This window comes from Salmo salar, chromosome ssa12 (genome assembly GCF_905237065.1).
Source record: "Salmo salar chromosome ssa12, Ssal_v3.1, whole genome shotgun sequence".
Lineage (NCBI taxonomy): Eukaryota > Metazoa > Chordata > Actinopteri > Salmoniformes > Salmonidae > Salmo > Salmo salar.
Window position 1 is genome coordinate 66515308 of NC_059453.1, and position 26209 is coordinate 66541516.

The 26209-nt window shown below is 40.9% G+C and overlaps 1 protein-coding gene across 1 annotated transcript; it reads right to left on the reverse strand.

The window, feature by feature from the left end:
* Positions 1-26035, reverse strand: LOC106565528 (beta-1,4 N-acetylgalactosaminyltransferase 1). The gene is made up of 12 exons (XM_014132764.2): positions 25640-26035; positions 11090-11182; positions 10608-10830; positions 10324-10500; positions 9925-10031; positions 9326-9363; positions 8999-9179; positions 8770-8862; positions 8448-8635; positions 8124-8264; positions 832-1072; positions 1-239 (listed from the first exon to the last, which is right to left on the reverse strand). The coding sequence occupies exons 3-12, from the start codon at positions 10820-10822 to the stop codon at positions 22-24; spliced, it is 1599 nt and encodes a 532-aa protein (XP_013988239.2). The 5' UTR covers positions 10823-10830; positions 11090-11182; positions 25640-26035; the 3' UTR covers positions 1-21.
* Positions 26036-26209: the final 174 nt, after the last annotated feature.

Consider the following 26209-nt stretch of genomic DNA (forward strand, 5'->3'; position numbering starts at 1 on the left):
TACAGGTAAAAAACAAGACATTTAATTATGAGTCAAACACTGGAAGTGGTTCTTAAAATAGAGGAGGCCATTTTTGGTGTGTGTGGCATCCGAGGAGGCTGGTGGGTAGCGGAACTTGGCGTAAGTCTTGTCACTCTCTGATTGGCTGACCCAGGGAAGCTTGATCTTGGTGGCGTGATTGACGATGACATCATCACAGGATCCCACGTGAAGCGAGCCAAGGCCATCGATGAAAAACTCTGTGACAAGAACAAATGGGTCAGAGCAAAAGGAAAGAGGTTTGTTTTAATGCTGAGGGCACTTCAGGTATCACACAATTTATATGAACAAATGCAACTCACCAACATGAGAATAAACAATTTTGTTCCCTCCTCGACCTTTTGGATAACTGTTAATGACTATCAAGACTGCAAAAAGGGGTTTTGTGGTTTTGTGCCCAAGTATCCAAATGTTCTCTTCGATTTGGTTTTGAAGTACTGTTACTTATATGACCTTCTTCCAAATGTAGATGGTGCAGCTCAGGGGTTAAATTGGGAATTCAGAGGTGCAGGAGCCCTATTTGGAGGGGTTAGGATGAGGGTTGAACCAGTGTTGAACACAAGGTTACGGTTATGTCAGGATTAGTGTTAAGGTTATGGCTAGGGTTGAACCAGGTTGTGGACATAAAGCTAGGATTAGGGGTGGGGTTAGTACTTTTATCCTACTCCTCTTTGGACCAGTAAGGTGCAGGAACCCAGCTCCAGGTAGCATAGGCTCAATTTAACTGCAGGTGCAGCTGATGTTATGGACAGGTACACCCTGTGTGGTGCTGTGGTTTGGGGCCATACTCACCCAGGTGGGCCACTCTGGCCAGGCGGGGGTCGAAGCCCACCTGCTGGACCTTGTCTGTGCGGGCCAGGAAGAAGTTGATGACCCCGTCAGTGACCACGCAGTTTGGGAAGCCCTGTATGATGTGGTGGAAGGCCCTCCGCATGTGCAGGCAGTCACCCTCCTCCTCCTCCCCTGGCTCAATGGAGATGGTCTGCCTGTAGGTGGCAGTGTAGCCTGTGGCCTCCCGCACTGCACCACCCACCTAAAACACACACACACAATGCATTAACTGATCCTGACACACAAATACACACCAGAGTGTCACAAATAGTGTGTACTGTGTACAATGCATAAACAAACATTAGGGATACTTCCAATTGTCTGAAATTGATATTGAGTGCATGCTGTAGTGATTTGATATACAAGGAAACCGATGGAAACCTTTGGACCCGTTGGATCACTTCATTCCAAAGGACACAGTAAAAAAATAATATAATAAGAACCAGAAAACGGAGAAATATCTGCCTCTTGTGTTTTTCTGGCTGTGCTTTTGTGGGCCGAAGAAAGAACTCATTAAAAGTGTACACCAGACCAGCTGCTGACATGTGTAACCCATAGACTTCCCTCTCAAGAGCTGGAGTCCCAGTCTATGGCACACAAGAGGTCTATTCTATTTCCCCAGCCCATAGGTCTCGGAGTTGGAGTCGGGCTCCAGACAAAACCCCCTTCATTCAGCCTTATGTGGGAGTCCGATTTTTGGGCTTTTGTGTTTTACTTTGTATTTTGTGCATACATAATATTGCTGTGGTGTGCATGTGCTACAAAGCAAGAATATGCTTGTATACATCGGTGAAGAATAGAGGGAGATGGAGAGTCTGTTGTCAAAATTGCTTGCATCTCAAATCAAATCAAATGTTATTGGTCACACACATGTTTAGCAGATGTTATTGCAGGTGTAGCAAAATGATTGTGCTTCTAGCTCCAACAGTGCAGTAATATGTAACAGTTTCACAACATATACCCAAAATGCACGGAACTCTAAGTAAGGAATGGATTAAGTATATATATATATATATATATATATATACACGTCAGAGCGTCATTGGACTAAGATACAGTGGCATAGTATAGAGTACAGTATACACACATGAGATGGGTGATTCAATATTTACAAACAATTAAAGTGACTAAGATACCATAGAATAGTATAGAGTACAGTTTACACATATGAGATGAGTAATGCAAGATACAGAGACATTATTAAAGTGGCTAGCGTCTGTGTCTGAGTTTGTTTTCTTTTGTAACTAGAGAACAAGGCCGGGATTCAAACTTATCGCGCTTGTAGCTTTTAAAGGCAAAGCTACTGTGTTTCGAGAGACAGGATATGGCTAGTTAGGTCATCAACATCAAAGGGGAACACCGCTTCCTCATTTTCCTAATTTGTCATCTTCACAAGACAGCTACTGTAGGAGTTTATTTCAATACTCTTTTCATGATGTACTGTAAATCCAAATCATTTTAAAACGTTAATTGAACTCAAGATGTAAGTTGTGTCTGTCTGGCAAACGACTGGAGTGCTGATTGTGTTCCCTCATAGTACCCAAGACGGAATGTGCGGAATCGTGTAGGAGCTGTTTCTGGCTCTGCAGAGTAGCTCCCAGTGAGTCCAGAGAATGCTTCTGAACTGGCCTTGACTGTTGCACAGAAAGTTATTATTATTAGAACTATTTTGATCACTCATAGCCACGGGAATTTGGGGTGCCAAAGGTGCTGCAGCACCTCCTGAAAAATCATAATAAAATACACATTTAAAAAAAAGTGGTTTTTCTTCCCTAGATGTAGTACACTGGGCCTTTACTAGTACTGTATTAGCAGACTGATATAGCCTTCTGTAGCATGGGATTTTCTTCCTCCAGTTTTTGGAACACTTCACACGAAGATTTGCTTGTGGATTCAAATTTTCATTATGATACACTCACACACAGTGATTTTAACACAGAACTACATTGTGTGTGCTCATTTTATACAGTAATTATTATTCAACATGTCCTTATTTGGGATTTGAACTCACAACCTCTTGGTTAACAGTATGCCGATAATCCTGTTACACCACCACGTCGGTGTCAGTAACTGATTTCCCCTATATTCCTACCATTTGGACTATAAAGTACATCTAAGCTTTGTTAAAAATAAACTCAAGACAAAATATTAGATTTATCATAGTGATTCAGGTGTAACATTAAAGCAGAATAACATGCACCACCAACATTATACAGCTAGACAGAAAACCCTCAAATTGAGGAAATAAATTAATGTAATCAATGATGAGACAATAGTCAGAAATGAGAATAACTGACAGTTCGCACAAATGCAAATATTTGACCATGCCCGAAAAATATGCTAATGCACCCCTCCAGTACATTACCCCCACCTATAATTTAAAGCGCAGTGATGATCGTACTTTATATTCAAAATATTAGGTAAAAAAATGTCCCATTATACCTACAAGGTACCGAACTGTACATATGTGTACCTGTGAAGTGTATCTCTGACCTTTTTGTATCCCAGGGAACACTAGTGTACTCTAACCATAACATGTATGAACCTGGTGGCACTGCAGAAACATTGATGCACTCCCAACCAATATGTTTAATCCCCAAAGAATGAATGTATGCTCTAACATGTAAAGTGTCCTTGAGCACTGCTAGTTTAACGTTACTGTTACGTTGGTTGTGATAATTCTGCAAAGTGCAGAAATGCATTCTTGACAATAAGTCTGTGGCCTATAACTCTTTCATGCTGGCAGATCTGGCAGTGTAGCTGCACTGTAACATGACAAGTCCCAGTTGTGGTCACGGTACAAAATTATACAATACTTTATAGTAAATGAAATCAGAATACAGCAGCATACTGTCATTTTATATAAATAACACCATGTTTTCGTATACATTTACTTTGTTTTTACTGCAACTTTGGGCAAAGTGCAGAAGTGTATTCTTAGCAATAAATACACAGTGCCTTCGGAAACTATTCAGACCCCTTGACTTTTTCCACATTTTGTTACAGCCTTATTTCTAAAATTGATTATTTTTCCTCCTAATCAATCTACACACAATACCTCATAATGTCAAAGCAAAAATAGATTTTTTGAAATTAACAAATTTATTACAAATAAAAAAACTGAAATATCCAGACTATTTACTCAGTACTTTGTTGAAGTGCCTTTGGCAGCGATTACAGCATCGAGTCTTCTTGGGTATGACGCTTGGAACACCTGTATTTGGGGAGTTTGGATGGGGAGCATTGCTGCGCAGCTATTTTCAGGTCTCTCCAGAGAAATTCAAATCGGGTTTAAGTCCTGGCTCTGGCTGGGCCAACCGAGGACATTCAGAGACTTGTCCCGAAGCCACTCCTGAGTTGTCTTGGATGAGTGCTTAGGGTCGTTGTCCGGTTGGAAGGTGAACCTTCACCCCAGTCTGAGGTCCTGAGCACTCTGGAGCAAGTTTTCATCATGGATCTCTCCTTTGCTGAGGATTTTTTATTTATTTAATCAATTTTATAATGTGGAGAAATTCAAGGGGTCTGAATACTTTCCATTATATCCACACGATTGGTGGCGCAGCAGGAACTTCAGGTAGCTAGCAACCAAGAGGTTGCGAGTTCAAATCCCAAGTGAGGTTGAGTCCCAAATAATCAACATACAGCATCATACTGTCCTTTCACATTAACACCTTAATTTAGTTGTAAAAATACAGTGTCATGGTATCACGTCGAAATTTTGCCTCCCCATGTTGTCACATTTATTTCACATGAGATTGTGTTTTTACATCTGCTCACATGTTGTCATGTGTACAGTCGTGGCCAAAAGTTTTGAGAATGACACAAATATTAATTTTCACAAAGTCTGCTGCCTCAGTTTGTATGATGGCAATTTGCATATACTCCAGAATGTTATGAAGAGTGGTCAGATGAATTGCAATTAATTGCAAAGTATCTCTTTGCCATGCAAATGAACTGAATCCCCCCCAAAATATTTCCACTGCATTTCAGCCCTGCCACAAAAGGACCAGCTGACATCATGTCAGTGATTCTCTCGTTAACACAGGTGTGTGTTGACGAGGACAAGGCTGGAGATCACTCTGTCATGCTGATTGAGTTTGAATAACAGACTGGAAGCTTCAAAAGGAGGGTGTGCATGGAATCATTGTTCTTCCTCTGTCAACCATGGTTACCTGCAAGGAAACACGTGCCGTCATCATTTCTTTGCACAAAAAGGGCTTCACAGGCAAGGATATTGCTGCCAGTAAGATTGCCCCTAAATCAACCATTTATCGGATCATCAAGAACTTCAAGGAGAGCGGTTCAATTGTTGTGAAGAAGGCTTCAGGGTGCCTAAGAAAGTCCAGCAAGCGCCAGGACCGTCTCCTAAAGTTGATTCAGCTGCGGGATCGGGGCACCCACCAGTACAGAGCTTGCTCAGGAATAGCAGCAGGCAGGTGTGACTGCATCTGCACGCACAGTGAGGCGAAGACTTTTGGAGGATGGCCTGGTGTCAAGGAGGGCAGCAAAGAAGCCACTTCTCTCCAGGAAAAACATCAGGGACAGACTGATATTCTGCAAAAGGTACAGGGATCGGACTGCTGAGGACTGGGGTAAAGTCATTTTCTCTGATGAATCCCTTTTCTGATTGTTTGGGGCATCCGGAAAAAAGCTTGTCCGGAGAAGACAAGGTGAGCGCTACCATCAGTCCTGTGTCATACCAACAGTAAAGCATCCTGAGACCATTCATGTGTCGTGTTGCTTCTCAGCCAAGGGAGTGGGCTCACTCACAATATTTGCCTAAGAACACAGCCATGAATAAAGAATGGTACCAACACATCCTCCGAGAGCAACTTCTCCCAACCATCCAGGAACAGTTTGGTGACGAACAATGCCTTTTCCAGCATGATGGAGTGATAACTAAGTGGCTCGGGGAACAAAACATCGATATTTTGGGTCCATGACCAGGAATCTCCCCAGACCTTAATCCCATTGAGAACCTGAGGTCAATCCTCAAGAGGTGGGTGGACAAACAAAAACCCACGAATTCTGACAAACTCCAATCATTGATTATGCAAGAATGGGCTGCCATCAGTCAGGATGTGGCCCAGAAGTTAATTGACAGCATTCCAGGGCAGATTGCAGAGGTCTTGAAAAAGAAGGGTCAACACTGCAAATATTGACTCTTTGCATCAACTTCATGTGATTGTCAATAAAAGCCTTTGACACTTATAAAATGCTTGTAATTATACTTCAGTATTCCATTGTAATATCTGACAAAAATATCTAAAGACACTGAGGCAGCAGACTGAAAATTAATATACTGCTCAAAAAAATAAAGGGAACGCAAACAACACATCCTAGATCTGAATGAAAGAATTAATCTTATTAAATAATTTTTTCTTTACATAGTTGAATGTGCTGACAACAAAATCACACAAGAATAATCAATGGAAATCCTATTTATCAACCCATGGAGGTCTGGATTTGGAGTCACACTCAAAATGAAAGGGGAAAACCACACTACAGGCTGATCCAACTTTGATGTAATGTCCTTAAAACAAGTCAAAATGAGGCTCAGTAGTGTGTGTGGCCTCCACGTGCCTGTATGACCTCCCTACAACACCTGGGCATGCTCCTGATGAGGTGGTGGATGGTCTCCTGAGGGATCTCCTCCCAGACCTGGACTAAAGCATCCGCCAACTCCTGGACAGTCTGTGGTGCAACGTGGTGTTGGTGGATGGAGCGAGACATGATGTCCCAGATGTGCTCAATTGGATTCAGGTCTGGGAAATGGGCGGGCCAGTCCATAGCATCAATGCCTTCCTCTTGCAGGAACTGCTGACACACTCCAGCCACATGAGGTCTAGCATTGTCTTGCATTAGGAGGAACCCAGGGCCAACCGCACCAGCATATGTTCTCACAAGGGGTCTGAGGATCTCATCTCGGTACCTAATGGCAGTCAGGCTACCTCTAGCGAGTACATGGAGGGCTGTGCGGCCCCCCAAAGAAATGCCACCCCACACCATGACTGACCCACCGCCAAACCGGTCATGCTGGAGGATGTTGCAGGCAGCAGAACGTTCTCCATGGCGTCTCCAGACTCTGTCACGTGCTCAGTGTGAACCTGCTTTCATCTGTGAAGAGCACAGGGCGCCAGTGGCGAATTTGCCAATCTTGGTGTTCTCTGGCAAATGCCAAACGTCCTGCACGGTGTTGGGCTGTAAGCACAACCCCCACCTGTGGACGTCGGGCCCTAATACCACCCTCATGGAGTCTGTTTCTGACCGTTTAAGCAGACACATGCACATTTGTGGCCTGCTGGAGGTCATTTTGGAGGGCTCTGGTAGTGCTTCTCCTGCTCCTCCTTGCACAAAGGCAGAGGTAGCGGTCCTGCTGCTGGGTTGTTGCCCTCCTACGGCCTCCTCCACGTCTCCTGATGTACTGGCCTGTCTCCTGGTAGCGCCTCCATGCTCTGGACACTACGCTGACAGACACAGCAAACCTTCTTGCCACAGCTCGCATTGATGTGCCATCCTGGATGAGCTGCACTACCTGAGCCACTTGTGTGGGTTGTAGACTCCGTCTCATGCTACCACTAGAGTGAAAGCACCGCCAGCATTCAAAAGTGACCAAAACATCAGCCAGGAAGCATAGGAACTGAGAAGTGGTCTGTGGTCCCCACCTGCAGAACCACTCCTTTATTGGGGGTGTCTTGCTAATTGCCTATAATTTCCACCTGTTGTCTATTCCATTTGCACAACAGCATGTGCAATTTATTGTCAATCAGTGTTGCTTCCTAAGTGGACAGTTTATTTTTTTGAGCAGTATATTTGTGTCATTCTCAAAACTTTTGGCCACGATTGTAGTTTCATGTTATCACATGTTACTTCACATGTTGTTACGTGATCAAATGAGATCACACAAGATCATGTGTTCACGTGAAATTCATGTGTTTTTTACATAAGGGTCAGCAAATGATGTCATCACCAAAAAACTCATAATCAAAGGAGGGTAGGATTGAACAGTCCCATGCTATATTAAAATCACAAGCAGCAATACAACACACCTGGGTTCAAACACCATTTGAAATTATTTCACCTGTGCTTAATTGAGCTTACCTGTTGCCATAGAACCAATTGAAAAGTCTCAAAAGGGCAAACCCTTCTCTCTTCAGGCAGGCTAACACAAAAGCTCAAAGTATTTGAAATATTTCAAATAGTATTTGAATCCAGGTCAGCAATACAATATGGCACGGCCTGTGCCCCCTCACCAGATCCAGGGTGGTCTTCTCCAGAACGTCCACTAGTTTCTCCAGCTTGGTGTTGGCTGTGAAGATGAAGTCATCATCCACCCACAGCAGATATTTAGTGGTCACCTGGGAAACAGCTAGGTTTCGTCCTGCAAACCAGCCCTAGTTGTTGTGGCAGAGAACAGGATGTGGGACAGAGGAAGCCAAAGCAGCGATAGGACAACTAAGGAAATGTTAGTCAAGTATTATTTAAGCAAACAATGTTATTGCTAGACAAAAAGAAAACGTGACAGGTACACTGGTTCCTATACATTAAAAAGAGGCAGCAGTGTTTAAAAAAAATACCTTTCCAAATGGCATGATGTAATGTTCGATGTAAGGGCCAGAGACAGTCTTGGGGTTTTCGCTGTCATCAGCTATTACTATGGTGACAGTGGGATAGTATCGTCGCACGCTGTCGATGAGATCTTGGAGCTTGTCATAGCGCAGGAAAGTTTTGGTTGCTATCGTAACAAGGGCACTGATGTTGTATTCTAGATTGGGAAAAGAGAGAGACAAAGTTAGGGTCTTTGACATTACTCGTTGATCTCCGATGTGATTTTGGTTATTTTTAAGTAAGTGTTGTGCTGTTGTGAGATGCAGTCGACAGTTGTATTTGTTCACATACCCCCTTTGGGTCCTGTGTTGTAGAGTTTTGGAGTTACACGATGACGGATCTTGATGGTGAACATGGCTTGGTGTCCCTCAGTCTCAAACTGCACTGAAAGACATAGCGAGAGTATTTTCAATCTCATTACCACAAATATATCACAGACAGTATTTGGTGTAGGTCTTTGTTAATGGACACAACCCAGAAAGTAGTAGTACAACAGAAAGTCAGGTGTGTCTGGCCTCACCTGTGTCTGCTGTACTAGGGTGGAATAGTGTGTTGGTGTAGGAGACAAACTGTAACTGCCGGTTCAGGTTGGGCAGCAGGCTGCTCATCAGGGTCATGTGCATCTCCCCGTCACCTTTGACCTTTACCCCCTCAACCTCCGCTGCCACATTTAACGCTCCCAGGGTGGAGGTGAAGTTGACCTAAGAAAGAAAATAATTAAGAGGGAGACAGGGAACAAAGAAGATAAAGCAATAAGGAAATTTGGCGTTTTTTACTTGACAAAGACCAGACAGATGAAATAGTACTGGAAATAATAACTCAAACCAAATATTATTAGTCTACTTACTGTGTACAGCTCTCTGGGAAGGTCTTGTAAGGCAAGTCCTGAAAACATATTACATATATTTACTGCCATATTTGATTAAGCTGCTGGATGTTCATCTAATCCAAATACACCACATCAACTGTCAGCTGGAGTTCACACTTTCTCTGTTGTGCAACAAAATACTATTCTCTGCTCTAAAACAGTCTTCCAGAGTAGCAGGTTATTGAGGTAGTAATAATGGTAATGGTAGAAATAGGAGTTGTCAGCGGTTGTATTAATAGTACATGTTAGATTGTTGGAACACCTATTGTCTGTCTCTTTAAAAGACTGAGTTTTACCTCCCTGTAAGAATACCCTGATGAAGGTCATTTGAGACCGATACGTTGGTAAATAAGATCTATTAAATTGTTGTAAGCATCGAGATTACTTGTGCTTGAGTTTTTTTTGTTTTATGTAGGACGACAGTCTTTCCCTGAATTTGTAGCTTCATCTAACTACACTTCTCTTTCTGTGCTTCCCATATTATACCAGGTTTCCTTGACAATTAAGTTTTTAAATATCAAGGGACCTTCCCGTTTATATCAAGGTAAAACTAAACGAATCCCTGTTATAAATCAGACCTGGGATGAGTATGGTTTTGAGGGGCCGTACTTCCACCCCCTGTGTTGGGTACTGCAGAGGATTGTTGGCCTCGGCCACAATGAGCATATCTACAGGAGTCTGAGACCTGGAGAGGGACAAATACACATCAGGTTAATAATCAGTATTCAAAGCTATTACAGCTAGAATGAAGCTTCATGAACTCTATTAGGCTATTTGTTTCAAAGATGGGGTAATGTTGACATCATATCCTTCAAAAGACCTACAGCAAGTTTAACCTAAGCCTAAGAATGTACAAGCTTGGAAATGAATCACATGAAAGGACAGACACAACAACTTCCCCTAGTGTAAGGAATAACTAAGATGATATATGGGATGTCCTTTCAGTTCTGTGCTGGTATACAGTCCTGTGCTCTCACCTCATCTGGAAGCCCTGGTACTCCTTGGCCCTCCGTCTTTTCATCTCCTCCAGCTCAGAGGCATCAAAAGCAGTGTGCAGGGGGTGGGCCGACACCCGGGGGAACAGCAGCTGGGCAAAGGGCAGGTTCACGCCACCACTCTCACCCTCACACACACACCCGTTACGTGCCAACAGACTGGAGAGAGATGAAAGGGACAATAGGACTCCATCAATTAAATGACAATGGAAATGACAATGAAATACAATATCGGAATTATTTCAAAGGCCTTATTTCAAACTGACCCTGAAACACTCTCCTTCAGGCGATAGGGGATGTTGGCAGATCTTTGGTCCGGTTCTGGGAGCCTCTCCTCCAGGTGCCTCTCTACTATTGGCCCTGGTCTCTGGCGGACATCCACTGTGGTGTAGGCCCGGGTGGGCCAAGAATGGAGGAGGGCCACCACCAACACCACTGATGGCACAATGGCCAACAACACTGTCTTCCTCAGGGAACGCATCCTAAAAACTGGCACATCACACAAGGACAAACAGGAACATGCTGCGGTCACCACCTGCTTTGGTGGTGAAGTCCAACAGTATGTGACCATATCTGAGGTGACAAGATTAGCCTAACTGCTGGATGAATTGAATGCTGCCATGATTCGGTTATCTTCAGATACAGTAAATGGCAGCTGAGAGGATCACATGACATCTGATTTAACATTCTAAACAATTTTGTATTTGTTATACACCCATTACAGTAAAAGAGAGAGCTGGTTTCATACCCTACTGCCTGTATCCACTCAGAGAGAAGATGTCTCCTGTAGGCCATGGCATTCCCCAAAATCCCATAATGAAAAGGTAAGGACTTTCCCCATCTGCAAAGCAATAACAAATCAGTTATGTTTTTTCAGCAGGATAACAGAAGTAACTTCTCAGGACATTGTATTAAAAATGGCCCAGTGAACAATATTAACATTGGTGAAAATAAAACAATAGATTTAGATGGGAGGAACCTGCAACATGTAGGTACATCAAAGATAAGGATGTTTAGCAGATATGATGGCCTTTCATAGTGATAAAGAGCTGTTAACTGAATGGTATTGATGACGGTTGTGTTAACAGCAGAGAGATGCTGAGCAACATCTACAATAGGGGGAAAGATAAGGCTCTACAATGAGGCACAGGAGCAGAGACAAACACCTTTCAGGTTGGTGATATTTTTTATGATAATTCCTATAGTGTTCAGATAATCAAACAATTCTAATGACTCAGTTTTAAAAACAGACATGAAAGATCACTCTGGGTCATACTTAGGTCACATTACCTACTTCCTTTGAAGAATGAATCTACTGTAGCGATATCCCACTTCTGACACCAGTGCAGTGAATTCAGGGGTCGCTGCGACTGTCACTGAAGCACCGACTGATGATGAAATATACAAGCCTCATTGAATTGGCTCATATGAGGCTTGGATGTCATAATCGTCTGCCAGACTATCATGTCTCTGTGGCGGTGAATGTTACTAAGATTTTAGTATTTTTAATAATGAGATATGAACAGTTTATTTCTAAAATTATATAGCCACCAATTCATCACGCTTTCTTCACCAGAAATTATTGCCTATTGGTACCTTCATGTGTGTGCAAAATATTACTATTCTCCAATTTTTAATTCATAGATTTTAGTTGTGTATTAAAATGTTATTTTTTAGCAAAATGTTACATATCCATTGTTTAGCTGGAATGGAATGTTTGTATATTGTATATTCAACTGTGATATGTGGTTCTCACCTAGCCATCTTATGAATCACTAACTAAGTTGCTCTGGATAAGAAAGTATGCTAAATGACTAAAATGTCAAATGTAAATGTTTTACATGCAGATCTCATGCAACTGTATATATATATATATATCAGCTATTCTTCCTGGGGTCCACATGAAATGTGAAATAACACAAAGTACAGAACATTATTAGTCAAGGACTGAAATGCATATATATATATATATATATATATATATATATATATATATATAAATTATATACACACATATATATACACAAAATATATATATATATACACACATAACAAAATATATATATATATATATATATATATATACACATATATATATATATACACACATATATATACATACACATATATATATATACACACACACATATATATATAAACATATATATATACACACACATATATATATATATATACACAAACATAAAATATATATATATATACACACACACACTGTAAATGGTGTGCATATCATTAAAGAGTGGGTCACCAACAAAAACATAAACTATGAAGCAAAAGGCATTCCATTAAATGTTTACATGAAAATAGCACTTGATTTTTATGAAGCAGTATATAGCACTCAATGAATTACATTCTACATTAGAGCAACATTATGTTCTCTGAACATGATTTAAAAGCTTTTTGTTATTTGAGATATGCATTTCAGTCCTTGACTAAGAATGTTCTGTACTTTGTGTTACTTCACATTTCATGTGGACCCCAGGAAGAGTAGCTGATGCTTTTGCAGAGGCAAATTGGGATCCAAATAAAATAGTACTTTATCAAATAACAAAAAGCTTTTAAATCATGTTCAGAGAACATAATGTTGCTCTAATGTAGAATGTAATTCATTGAGTGCTATATACTGCTTCATAAAAATCAAGTGCTATTTTCATGTAAAAATTTAATGGAATGCCTTTTGCTTCATTGTTTATGTTTTTGTTGGTGACCCACTCTTTAATGATATGCACACCTTTACAGAGTGTGGTTTTAAGCAAGAGTACCTTGCACATCCATCCAAACAAAGGACATGCAAATAATCCTACTTTGTGGTACCTTGACTGGTCTAAATGATTTACATAAGGGCTGTAAAACAAGTAGCCTGACCCCTTGCATTAGGCTTAGGCTTGTTTTTGTTAAAGACATTTTTCACAATGCACAATAAAAAAGTTATATAGTCTATGAAATTAAAAACAGAAGTCCATACCTGTTTTTAACTTTCAATGTAGAGAAATAAGTCAGGGGCATTTTATTGACACTATCAAAATTTCTACTTTAGGAAAGCCACAACAATGTTTCCAATGGAAACGAATGACGTCATATACAGTAACCAGCCAGGCAGTCATTCATTTCGGTGATCATTATCACAGAGCACACCGATTTCCCTTCAGACTATAGCTGTACCGATTCATTTGGTTGGAGTGTGTGTATAGAAGTAAGGGAGAGTGTACACAGGGGGTAGCGAGCGTGTGTGTACACAGGGGGTAGCGAGCGTGTGTGTACACAGGGGGTAGCGAGAGTGTGTGTACACAGGGGGTAGCGAGAGTGTGTGTACACAGGGGGTAGCGAGAGTGTGTGTACACAGGGGGTAGCGAGAGTGTGTACAGGGGGACATCCCAGCACTAAACCGCATGTGAGGAGTTGAGAGTTTTTCTGGCTCCAAGTCTACCTCTGGGGAGAGGTGGGACAGCACCTTGAATCCTCTCTACACCACACTCTTAGAAAAAAGGGTTCCAAAAGAGTTATTTGGCTGTTCCCATAAGCGAACCCTTTTTGGAAAGGGTCCTACATGGAAGACAAAAGGGTTCTACCTGGAACCAAAAAGGTTTCTTCAAAGGGTTCTCCTATGGGGCCAGCCGAAGAACCCTTTTGGGTTCTAGATATCTCCTTTTTTTCTAAGTGCATGATGATATCATGACATGGAACAGCCAACAATGTGGGAGCTCCATCAGCTGTCAGGTTCTTATTGTTCCCGAGGGAATGGTATGGCTGGTGGGACTGAGCAGGGATGCCCAACCTGCCTTTAGTGTGGTCAATAGGAAGAGATCAATATAGGGAAAAGGCCATTACATTTTAGTCATTTAGCAGATGCTCTCATCCAGAGCGACTTACAGGAGCATGTAGGGTTAAGTGCCTTACTGAAGGGTACAGACAGATTTTTCACCTAGTCTGCTCGGTGATTCAACCAGCGACTTTTCGGTTACTAGCCCAACGCTCTTAGGGTTAGATTCCGACCCGAGTTAAGCGTGCGTAAATGGAACATAATTCCCTTTTTATGTCCTTTTTTCTCTATGCGTACACTTTATTTAGATCTATTTTACATTATAATCGCTGGAGACAAATGTGAAACCAGTCATACGGCAGAAAACTGTAAAAGTCACCCATCAACTTTCCAACAGTAAGGTTTATGTAATGCTGTGCCATTATGCAGAATTGAAAATCTACGGCCTTTTAACCTCTAAACCGGGACAGCTGTTGCTAACGTGCGCTAATGTGACTGGAATGACGTTGTATACAACAGCCAACTTTCCGGGACATAGATATGTATTACATGGGAAGAAAGCTTAAATTCTTGTTAATCTAACTGCAGTGTCCAATTTAACAGTAGCTATTACAATGAAAAAAATATCATGCTATTGTTTGAGGAGAGTGCACAACAACAAAAAACTTTTAGGCAACTGGTTTGATACATTCACCTCTGAAGGTAAATAATATACAGTGCCTTGCGAAAGTATTCGGCCCCCTTGAACTTTTCGACCTTTTGTCACATTTCAGGCTTCAAACATAAAGATATAAAACTATGATTTTTTGTGAAGAATCAACAACAAGTGGGACACAATTATGAAGTGGAACGAAATTTATTGGATATTTCAAACTTTTTTAACAAATAAAAAACAGAAAAATTGGGCGTGCTAAATTATTCAGCCCCTTTAAGTTAATACTTTGTAGCGCCACCTTTTGCTGCGATTACAGCTGTAAGTCGCTTGGGGTATGACTATCAGTTTTGCACATCGAGAGACTGAAATTTTTGCCCATTCCTCCTTGCAAAACAGCTCGAGCTCAGTGAGGTTGGATGGAGAGCGTTTGTGAACAGCAGTTTTCAGTTATTTCCACAGATTCTCGATTGGATTCAGGTCTGGACTTTGACTTGGCCATTCTAACACCTGGATATGTTTATTTGTGAACCATTCCATTGTAGATTTTGCTTTATGTTTTGGATCATTGTCTTGTTGGAAGACAAATCTCCGTCCCAGTCTCAGGTCTTTTGCAGACTCCATCAGGTTTTCTTCCAGAATGGTCCTGTATTTGGCTCCATCCATCTTCCCATCAATTTTAACCACCTTCCCTGCCCCTGCTGAAGAAAAGCAGGCCAAAACCATGATGCTGCCACCACCATGTTTGACAGTGGGGATGGTGTGTTCAGGGTGATGAGCTGTGTTGCTTTTACGCCAAACATAACGTTTTGCATTGTTGCCAAAAAGTTTGATTTTGGTTTCATCTGACCAGAGCACCTTCTTCCACAAGTTTGGTGTGTCTCCCAGGTGGCTAGTGGCAAACTTTAAACGACACTTTTTATGGATATCTTTAAGAAATGGCTTTCTTCTTGCCACTCTTCCATAAAGGCCAGATTTGTGCAGTATACGACTGATTGTTGTCCTATGGACAGAGTCTCCCACCTCAGCTGTAGATCTCTGCTGTTCATCCAGAGTGATCATGGGCCTCTTGGCTGCATCTCTGATCAGTCTTCTCCTTGTATGAGCTGAAAGTTTAGAGGGACGGCCGGGTCTTCGTAGATTTGCAGTGGTCTGATACTCCTTCCATTTCAATATTATCGCTTGCACAGTGCTCCTTGGGATGTTTAAAGCTTGGGAAATCTTTTTGTATTCAAATCCGGCTTTAAACTTCTCCACAACAGTATCTCGGACCTGCCTGGTGTGTTCCTTGTTCTTCATGATGCTCTCTGCGCTTTAAACGGACCTCTGAGACTTTCACAGAGCAGGTGCATTTATACGGAGACTTGATTACACACAGGTGGATTCTATTTATCATCATTAGTCATTTAGGTCAACATTGGATCATTCAGAGATCCTCACTGAACTTCTGGAGAGAGTTTGCTGCACTGAAAGTAAAGGGGCTGAAGAATTTTGCACGGCCAATTTTTCAGTTTTTTTATTTGTTAAAAAAGTTTGAAATATCCAATAAATTTCGTTCCACTTCATAATTGTGTCCCACTTGTTGTTGATTCTTCACAAAAAATTACAGTTTTATATCTTTATGTTTGAAGCCTGAAATGTGGCAAAAGGTCGAAAAGTTCAAGGGGGCCGAATACTTTCGCAAGGCACTGTACTTACATTCAGTAATCTTGCTCTGATTTGCCATCCTGAGGGTCCCAGAGATAAAATGTAGCATAGTTTTGTTTGATAAAATACATTTTTATGTTCAAATGTAGGAACTGGGTTCTACATTTTGACCCCACTGCTGTTACTGGCTTCCCACCCACCCCGCCCTGCCATCTAGATGTTTGAAAGTTAGTGTATAAGTGAATGAGCCATCATGTATGACATTCCTGGGAGTGTGTAAACAAACCAAAAAAATTATTACCATAGCATTTTTGTATGTTCTCTACAGTTATGTACTTGAAATGTATCAATTGACCAATTCGGCACATTTGGGCAAACTCCTGGCAGACTTGACACAGAATATTGTGCAGTAACGTAATTCTTCACTGGATCAGTCTGAAACTTTGCAGACACACTTTGCAGACACACAGACACAAAATCTAAATGACACATATATTCCTATCTGAAAGTATGGCCTTTCTCTTGTATTTCAATGACGGAACAAAACATTTTTTGAAAACCGTTGTTTTTTTTGTTTGTATTATCTTATGTGTTATATTTCCACAAACTTTAAAGTGTTTCCTTTCAAATGGTATCAAGAATATGCATATTCTTGCTTCAGGTCCTAAGCTACAGGCAGTTAGATTTGGGTATGTCATTTTAGGCTAAAATTGAAAAAAAGGGTACGATCCTTAAGAGGGATGAATATCTTGAATATCTTAGAGGCTAACACGACTTTCTCTGTCTCCTATTTCTATCATGTTAAATATTAGCCACTATCAGTATCGGCCGTCAGTAGGACTAAAAACCACACATATTCAACTGCCAATTTACTGTTAGTTTCCTTCCGTTGGTATAGCCTACATTGTTATTCAATTTAATGAAATTGTTTTGTTTCCCTTAATTTGCTTCCTTTGTAAATGCTGTCACAGCCATGTGGTTGTTGCTGAGGATCATTAGTAACAGTTGATAATAAACATTTTTGGGGGGATAATTAAATAGTTATGGAGCGGCGCGCAGACCAAGTCGTAACAGTTTGAACCCGACGCATGGCGCAGTTCTTGGCCGTGTCATCACACAGCTCCATGGTTAGTGCAGGCAATAGATGAGGGTGTTGCCTACTATTCAGTGGTGGAAAAAGTACCCAATTGTCATACTTGGGTAAAAGTATAGATACCTTAATAGAAAGTTACTCAAGTAAAAGTCACCCAGTAAAATACTAGAGTAAAAGTCTAAAAGTATTTGGTTCTAAATATCCTTAAGTATCAAAAGTAAATGTAATTGCTAAAATATACCTATGTATCAAAAGGAAAACTAAAAGTATAAATAATTTCAAATTCCTTCTATTAAGCAAAGCAGGCGGCACCATTTTTGTTTTTTAAAATGTATAGTTAGCCAGGAGCACATTCAGACATCATTTACAAAAGACACATTTGTGTTTAGTGAGTCCACCAGATCAGAGGCAGAAGAGATGACCATGTGTTGTCTTGATAAGTGCGTGAATTGGACCATTTTCTATGTCCTGCTAAGCATTCAAAATGTAATGAGTACTTTTGGGTGTCAGGTAAAATGTATGGAGTAAAAAGTACATTATTTTCTTTAGGAATGTAGTGAAGTAAAAGTAAAAGTAGTAAAAAATATAAATAGTAAAGTACAGATACCCCAAAACAATACTTAATGAAATATATTTAGGAAATGGAGTGAGACATTCAGGGGTATTGGGAGGGTTTTAGTGATAGACACCGCTGTGTTCAGTCACGGGTCTAATATTGAGTGGAGAGGGAGGACTGAGGACTGTGTCCTAACCTGTCATGGAGGGGAGGGATTCTTTGTTTCAATTGTTGTAATACATTTTGCAGGGTCATTGGGATGGAATGGCAATCTGAAGAGTTTTGCAATTTCATATATAATTTTATCCAAGTTCAGTGGATATGTTTGCTGTTTTTTCTGGAATATCTGGTGTACAATTATTTAGTTGGTAACTGAATAGTCATTTTATAGCTATCGTAAGTTACTTTTCTCCCCTTTTATCCATCAAACTGGTATTCACATCACCACAGATGGATCATGGCTAATTTAGTGATCATTTCCTGTAATCTGAGGGGTTCTAATGAGCCAAATAAGCGAATGAAATGTCTTGACTTATTACATAGGAATAAAGTTGACATTGCTCTATTGGAAGAGACATCTTTTGGAGGGTGATGTCCATAGACTTCAAAACAAATACTCCAAACTGGCAGTTGATTCCTGCTTCATATCTAAATCTAAAGGGCTGCTTATTCTACATAAACGCATTCTACCCCTTACAATTGAAAAAAGTGGAAATGATAAACAGATTTACTTACATATGTTCCACACTATATGGAAAGAAAATAGAAATGCTGTCTATTTATGCTCCTAACTCATATGACAAAGATTTTCTCCCTTCTGTAACCAGAAGCCTGCTCAATTTACCGGATTATACGCTTATTATTGGAACTGACATGAATGTCATTATTGATTCTAAGATAGATAGATCTGGACCTTCTCATAGCTCATCACGAGTGAATGCTTCCAATGCACTTAAACAATTTCTTAAATATCTTAATGACTGTTGGAGATTTTATAATCCCACAACTAAGGACTATATATGCTTTTCTGCTAGATTTAAGACTGATATTACAGGTAACATGGAATCCCATTTTTTGTACATTTCAAATCTTCCCAATGAAAAAGCGTGCACTGAAATGGAGGTTTAATAATACTTTACAGAAATTAAGACTTCAGAAGATCAGTAAATTGGAAAATCATTGTAAAATGCTTGAAGACTGTCAAAAACAACTATTCAGAGAGAGAAATGGAGCTAAAAACAAGTATACTTGAACTTAATGACCTGTTGCAACGTTGAGCAGAATTCAATATGCAGAGGGTGCGACAAAAATACTATTTTCAGGGGAGTAGGCCTAGCCACTTACTGGCCCTGCAGCATAAACATGCTGAAACAACATCATCAATACAGCTGATCTGATCCCCTACTAAGGAACTGATATATGATCCTACAGAAATAAATGCAACTTTTAGAGCATATTATTCCGATTTATCCGGTTCCTCACATAGCTTTGATACTTCTGCTTGTCAGCAATTCCTGGAGAACCTTACGCTGCCCAAACTCTCTCAGGAAGAAACTGTTTTATTAGAGGAACATGTCACTTTATCTGAACTGAAAGCTGCTCTTTTATATATGAAGAAAGATAAAGCGCCGGGTATTGATGGAGTAACTCCTGAACTCATTCTCAACTTTCGCGATGAGCTAGGATCAGTTATTCTTGAATCGCTTAACATTGCTATTGAAAAGGACTAATCCACAGAGACATTAATACAGCTATTATATCCCTAATCCCTAAGAAAGGAAAATACCTCACAAATAGTGGAAATTTTCAGCCAATCAGTTTAATCAGAACAGAAAATAAGTTGTATGCCAAAGTTCTAGCCATGCGCCTAGAGAAAGTTATTAACAAGCTCATACATCCTGACCAAATAGGGTTTATTAAGGGTTGTCTGACAGCCAATAACATGTGTAAGATCACTTCGCCTGTTTCATGTGGTTGCCGAGGCGACCAATCTGGATTCCCTGTGTTATCATTAGATGCAGAGAAAGCCTTTCACCGCTTAGAATGGGAATATTTATGGCTTGTTCTTTAACATTTTAGTTTTGGGGCTAGATTTATACCAATGTATGTGAATCCTTCTTCTATTATTTGTACTAGCACTATCCATTCTAAGCCATTTACCATACAATGAGGATGTAAACAAGGTTGTAAATAGCCTCTCCTATGCTATTTGCTCTCCTTCTTGAACTGCTAGAACAAAGCATCTGTCAAAATTTGTCTTCCTCACATATCAAAATCAAACAAACTTAACAAGCAATTTCTCTGCATGCAGATTACATACTGCTCTGTCGCAAACGCTCCGAAAACCCTGCAGCCAATAATGTATATTTTCGTAGCATTCAGCTCATGGCCTGATTACAAGATCAACTGGTCCAAATCAGCTTTACTACCTTTTAACTCAGCTATGGGAAGTGTGCAACTACCACCCATGATCCCAGTGAAGAAACAAACAAACAAACCACCTACTTAGGCATTACCATATACCCCTCTATTCACACTACTTGCAGGAAGAATTACTTAGAAACCTTTCAAAACATAAAAAAAAAGACATAAGATGGTCTGCTATCGCCACTTTTTTTGCATGCTAGAATCAACATTTTGAGAAAAAAGTAAGAAACTCGCACACTGCTCTTGATAGTAACACTGCTCTTTAATAAACTTTACGTATCGACTTCACGGCCTTCGTCAGAGCTTTGGCGAAGGCCGGGAGGCTAATACGTAAAGCTTATTAAAGAGCAGTGTTACTATCAAGAGCAGTGTGCATGTTTCTTATTTTATTAAACTGTTACCATGCACCTGCAAAAAAGATAGCTCAGATGTGCGAGTGCCTTTTAAATCTCAATTATAAAAATGTATGTCCTCCCAACTATACATTTTATGAGTTCCATGTTACCATTGATCCGAGGAGGTAGAGTCAAGTTTAGACCAATAGCCTGTCATAAAGAAGTTAATTTGGGGGAGAATGAGTCCAGATTAAACATGCAACACTACAGAGAACAAAAGCATTTTTGTTACGTTATGAAATTAAGACATTTATAAAAAAAAAATATAATAATAATGTTAATACCTTATTTACATAAGTATTCAGACGCTTTGCTATGAGACTCGAAATTGAGCTCAGGTGCATCTGGTTTCCATTGACCATCCTTGAGATGTTTCTACAACTAGATTGGATTCCCCCTGTGGTAAATTCAATTGATTGGACATGATTTGGAAAGGCACACACCTGTCTATATAAGGTCCCAGAGTTGACAGTGCATGTCAGAGCAAAAACCAAGCCATGAGGTCGAAAAAAATTGTCTGTAGAGCTCCGAGACAGAATTGTGTCATGAGGCACAGATCTGGGGAAGGATACCAACACATTTCTGTAGCATTGAATGTCCCCAAGAACACAATAGCTTCCATCATTCTAAAGTTTGGAACCACCAAGACTCTTCCTAGAGCTGGCCGCGTGGCCAAACTGAGCAATCGGGGGAGAAGGGCCTTGGTCAGGGAGGTGACCAAGAACCCGATGGTCACTCTGACAGAGCTCCAGAGTTCCTCTGTGGAGATGGGAACCTTCCAGAAGGACAACCATCTTTGCAGCACCTCAACAATGAGGCCTTTATGGTTGAGTGGCCCGAAGGAAGCCACTCCTCAGTAAAACACACGACAGCCTGCTTGGAGATTGCCAAAGGGCACCTGAAGACTCTCAGACCATGAAAAACAAGATCCTCTTATCAAGGCACAAGGCGAGTCTCAAATGTAGACACAGGAGGCAGATGGTTGGAGTCTTACAATGTTTATTAATCCAAAGGAGTAGGCAAGAGAATGGTTGTGGACAGGCAAAAAGGTCAAAACCAGATCAGACTACAGAGTGGCAGACAGGCTCATGGTCAAGACAGGCAGAATGGTCAGGCAGGCGGGTACAAAGTCCAGAAACAGGCAAGGGTCAAAACCGGGAGGACTAGAAAAAGGAGAATGCAAAAAGCAGGAGAACGGGGAAAACGCTGGTCGACTTGGAAACATACAAGATGAACTGGCACAGAGAGACAGGAAACACAGGGATAAATACACTGGGGAAAATAAGCGACACCTGGAGGTGGTGGAGACAATCACAAGGACAGGTGGAACAGATCAGGGTGTGACACCTCTAGTCTGATAAAAAAACAAGTTTCAACTATTTGGCCTGAATGCCAAGCGTGACGTCTGGAGGAAACCTGGCACCATCCCTACAGTCATTGTATATAAGAATTTGTTCTTAACTGACATGCCTAGTTAACTGACACAATGGAGATATGAGAATGGCAAGAAAAACTCAATTGACTGAATGATTAAGCCTTATCGTAGCACAAACATGGAGAACTAACTTGAAAAATAATTATGTTGTGATAGTTGACTTCTCTAGCTATGCATTTGTTGGCATAGCAACATGAGACAAGTTACCTAGCCAGCTACCACCAGACAAAGTTATCACATGAACGTTGCAAACGTAACTTAGTTGTAATATAAACTTTCAACAACATAGGTTATACTGAACACTACTGAAGAGATAATCAGTTAGCTAGCTAACAGTTGTGATGATGACTTACTTAGCTAGCTGCTAACGTTACTGTCCCAATCACCCAGCTAGCCCGAAAGCTAGTTCACTAGCTAGCTAGCTTGCTGGTGCTCCATTGTCAGGGTTCATAATGATCGCAAGTAATTAAATCAAATGTTCCTCAAAACTCCTTGAAGTTGTGGATAAATCCTCTTGACCAGTTCACTTATTCCCCGGTGCTTGCATTGCCCCGTTGTTGAGTATTCCTCTTAACAGGACCATCGGCGTGGTGCTCACTGCGGTGCTCGTGGTTGTCCTCTCCCAGTGATGCCACAAACTCCTCGGCGTCTTGTGCTGTGGTTAATGACAGGCACTCTGTCCTGTTTGTGGGCTGTAGCGTTACTGGATAGACGAGGAGTGACTGGATGCCCCTAGTCTGAGTTTGTTCTGGACCTCGTTGAAGGCTTTGCCGCATTGGGAGGTGTGCGTGCTGTAGTCAGGGAAAAACCGCAGTACCTTACCGACGTGGTGAATGTGCTCTGCTGCTCTGGCTCCTTGTAGAATGGCTTGGCAGTCGTTGTACCCGGAAGACTTTGAAGATCAGCGTCCTCTGGCTGTCTGAATCATTACTAGTTCCAGGTCCCGAGTAGATGCGATGGGCTCTTTCTATCTCAACCTTGTGAGATATGGATGGGATCCATTTAGGGATCATTCTCTGTAGGGATCGTCAGTCTCGTCTCCTTCTTTTAAAGAAATTAATCTTACATTTGAGCGACGTGAACAGTCCTCCATTTCAGCCATCTAGCCATAGACTAGACTCAACATAGTAAATGTAAATCCGGGACACTCAAATTAGTATGATATGTTACATTTGGTATGGTTACATAAGACAGAAGGTTACTTAAGGCAAAAATGAAAGTAGGGTGGTTGGTCGGCGTATAACACGAATGCCTAGCAAACCAAAGGCTGCGTGTTCAAATCTCATCTCGGACAACTTTAGCAACTTTGCATATACTTACTACTATTTAGCTGCTTTGCAATTACTTAGCATGTCAGCTAACCCTTCCCAAATCCTTTAACCTAACTCATAACCCTAACCTTAATCCCTAGCCTAGCTAACGTTAACCACCTAGCTAATGTTAGCGTTAGCCACCTAGCTAACATTAGCCACAACAAATTGGAATTTGTAACATATACGTTTTGCAAATTCATACCATATTGTATGAATTGTAATTTGTGACATTATACAAAATGGATGATGGACATACCAAAATTAATACATAACATACAAAATATAACATGCCATTCGAAACATAATATTATTCTAATTAGAGTGTCCTAGATTTTGATTTTCCAACTCTTTTTGCATATAACCTCATGCTTGTAAACCTATCCAAATCAACCCGGTTTCCATAAGGGATGGACATTTTACTCAAGACTGTTAAAGGTTTTAGTGCCCTAAAGGTTCATTCATCACCTGGGTTGGGTGCTAATTATTTTTCTAACTTACCGACACATCCAATTACCAATGCTTTTCACCATGACAGCAAGGGCACCCCTGAGAGCAGTGTGTGTGTTTTGCATAATGCCTACTCAGAGGTGGAGTGGTTGGTCTGCTTTACTTAGCTGCCTAGTTCTACTGGTTATTCGGGATGGAAATGAGATGTCTCAGAAGTGTTCATCTCCATGTCTGGACTGGACTGCTGGAGTATATAGCCTAGTGTTGTAGGCCTATGTGTGCTTTTAAGAGAGAGGAGAGGAAGAACAGGTGCATTTTATTTACTTAGTTTAGCTAATTATGCAAGCATGGTGATTTATAAGAACGTATGCTTAAAATAGGGTGTGGCTATAGAGGAGACACAAACTTTCTTACAAAACAGCCTTATGTAGAGTATGCCTATGTTGTAATGCTGTATGATGTGTTGGCTATAGTGAAATGTAGGCCACTCACAGGTTGGTGGCACCTTAATTGGGGAGCGCAGGCTCGTGGTAATGGCTGGAACGGAATTCGTGGAATGGTATCAAATACATCAAACTCATGATTTCCATGTGTCTGCCATTCCATTTGCTCCGTTCCAGGCTTTATGAGCCGTTCTCCCCTCAGTAGCCTCCTGTGCAGCCATTATTAGGCAAACATGGTCTCAAATCACTGATGCAGAAGACGTGCTCTGCATATTGACTGAGAATATGATTATCAGCATGGGAATCCTCCATATTCCAAGGTTCTTAAAAACGTTTACAGTTTATAGGCTAGCGCAAGAACAGGGCGGCTACCTGAAAAAAAGTATATGGGCTATACAGAATCAAACAGGGATGAAAAAAATGTAGGAAGGTGGGTTGACTACCTGTATCCATGCCGGCGCGATTTCTAGCACCATCTGTGTTCCTCCCTACTAAATGACGGGATGCTTATTTTACCTTCAGTCATCGACAACATCTTATCCTTGCGCTCCGATATTCTTCCAAAACCGCAACCCACAGCCCAAATTAGGAAAAACGCACTTATGGTGTCGTTCAGATCTAATCATAATATGGAGCAATTTCAGGCCAACGCAAGTCAATGGCCAGTATTAAGATATAATATGATTTGATTCAGGCTTTCTCTCACAGGCCTCTCAGCTAACCGGGTGGTGACTGCACATACTGTAGACAAATACAGGTCTGATTAGCCTGCTTGACTATTAGGCTTTAATGGATATTTCCTCACTACAAATAAAATATTGCTGCAATTGCGCTCATAATAGTCGCCAACGCCTCTTATGATATTAAAGCTATAATTAGGATAGATAAACCTTAGCCTCATCGTGTATAACACGCATAAATGCTTTGAAAGGTACGCATTTCATGATTGTCTCGTTAAAACATTTTAATAAAAAGGACACATTGAAAAAGACGCAATGAAACATTAATCTTACCTTAACATCTCTACTAATCAGATTGGCATTCTCTTGAAATAGCCATCAATATGCTCATAATGCATGCGTAAAATAATTGTGTAAAAATCTACTTACATTCCATTTATTTGAATCCGGCAGTCGCACTGTTTAATTTCCAATAGATTATATACTTCATCCCAGCAGCTGTGTGCCTGCACCTCGCCTCTGCGCTTTTCCGTCAAGACTCGTGGATTAAAAGGACGCGAGAGGGATATTCCACGATATTCCACGATCGCAGCAGAATGGAGGTAACGCTTCGATCACACCGACAGTGTCATTGTCATTTGGAACACCAGAATGACATTCATTTCCAATAAAACGCTGCGTTTACCTTGCAGAGGTAGTTGCAGTTCATTCGGTGTGGCGCATACGTTGAATTTATCAAACGTATGCGTCAAACTATGTGTAGACGGCTTCACTGAAATGGTAGCGTAAGGTGAATGTTGAACTGAAGTCGGTGTGATCGAAGCGTATCTCCTCCATGGGTCCAACAACCGCATGCAACCCATGTGTGTAGATAACTGCATTCAGTGTAGTTGTGTAGCTGCTCAAAATGGTATGCAGCAGCGTTAAGCCTTAATCACACCACACTCACTGCGTATTTTTCATTATTGTACACCACAAGTACATTCATTTCCAATTGAA

Excerpts from the sequence above, each read along its gene's own strand:
- LOC106565528 (XM_014132764.2), bottom strand. The coding sequence starts at position 10,822 with ATGCGTTCCCTGAGGAAGACAGTGTTGTTGGCCATTGTGCCATCAGTG. Across the intron at positions 8,636-8,769 it reads CAACACAGGACCCAAAGGGG|AATACAACATCAGTGCCCTT; the intron begins GTATGTGAACAA and ends TTCCCAATCTAG. Across the intron at positions 8,265-8,447 it reads ACATCATGCCATTTGGAAAG|GGCTGGTTTGCAGGACGAAA; the intron begins GTATTTTTTTTA and ends CACAACAACTAG.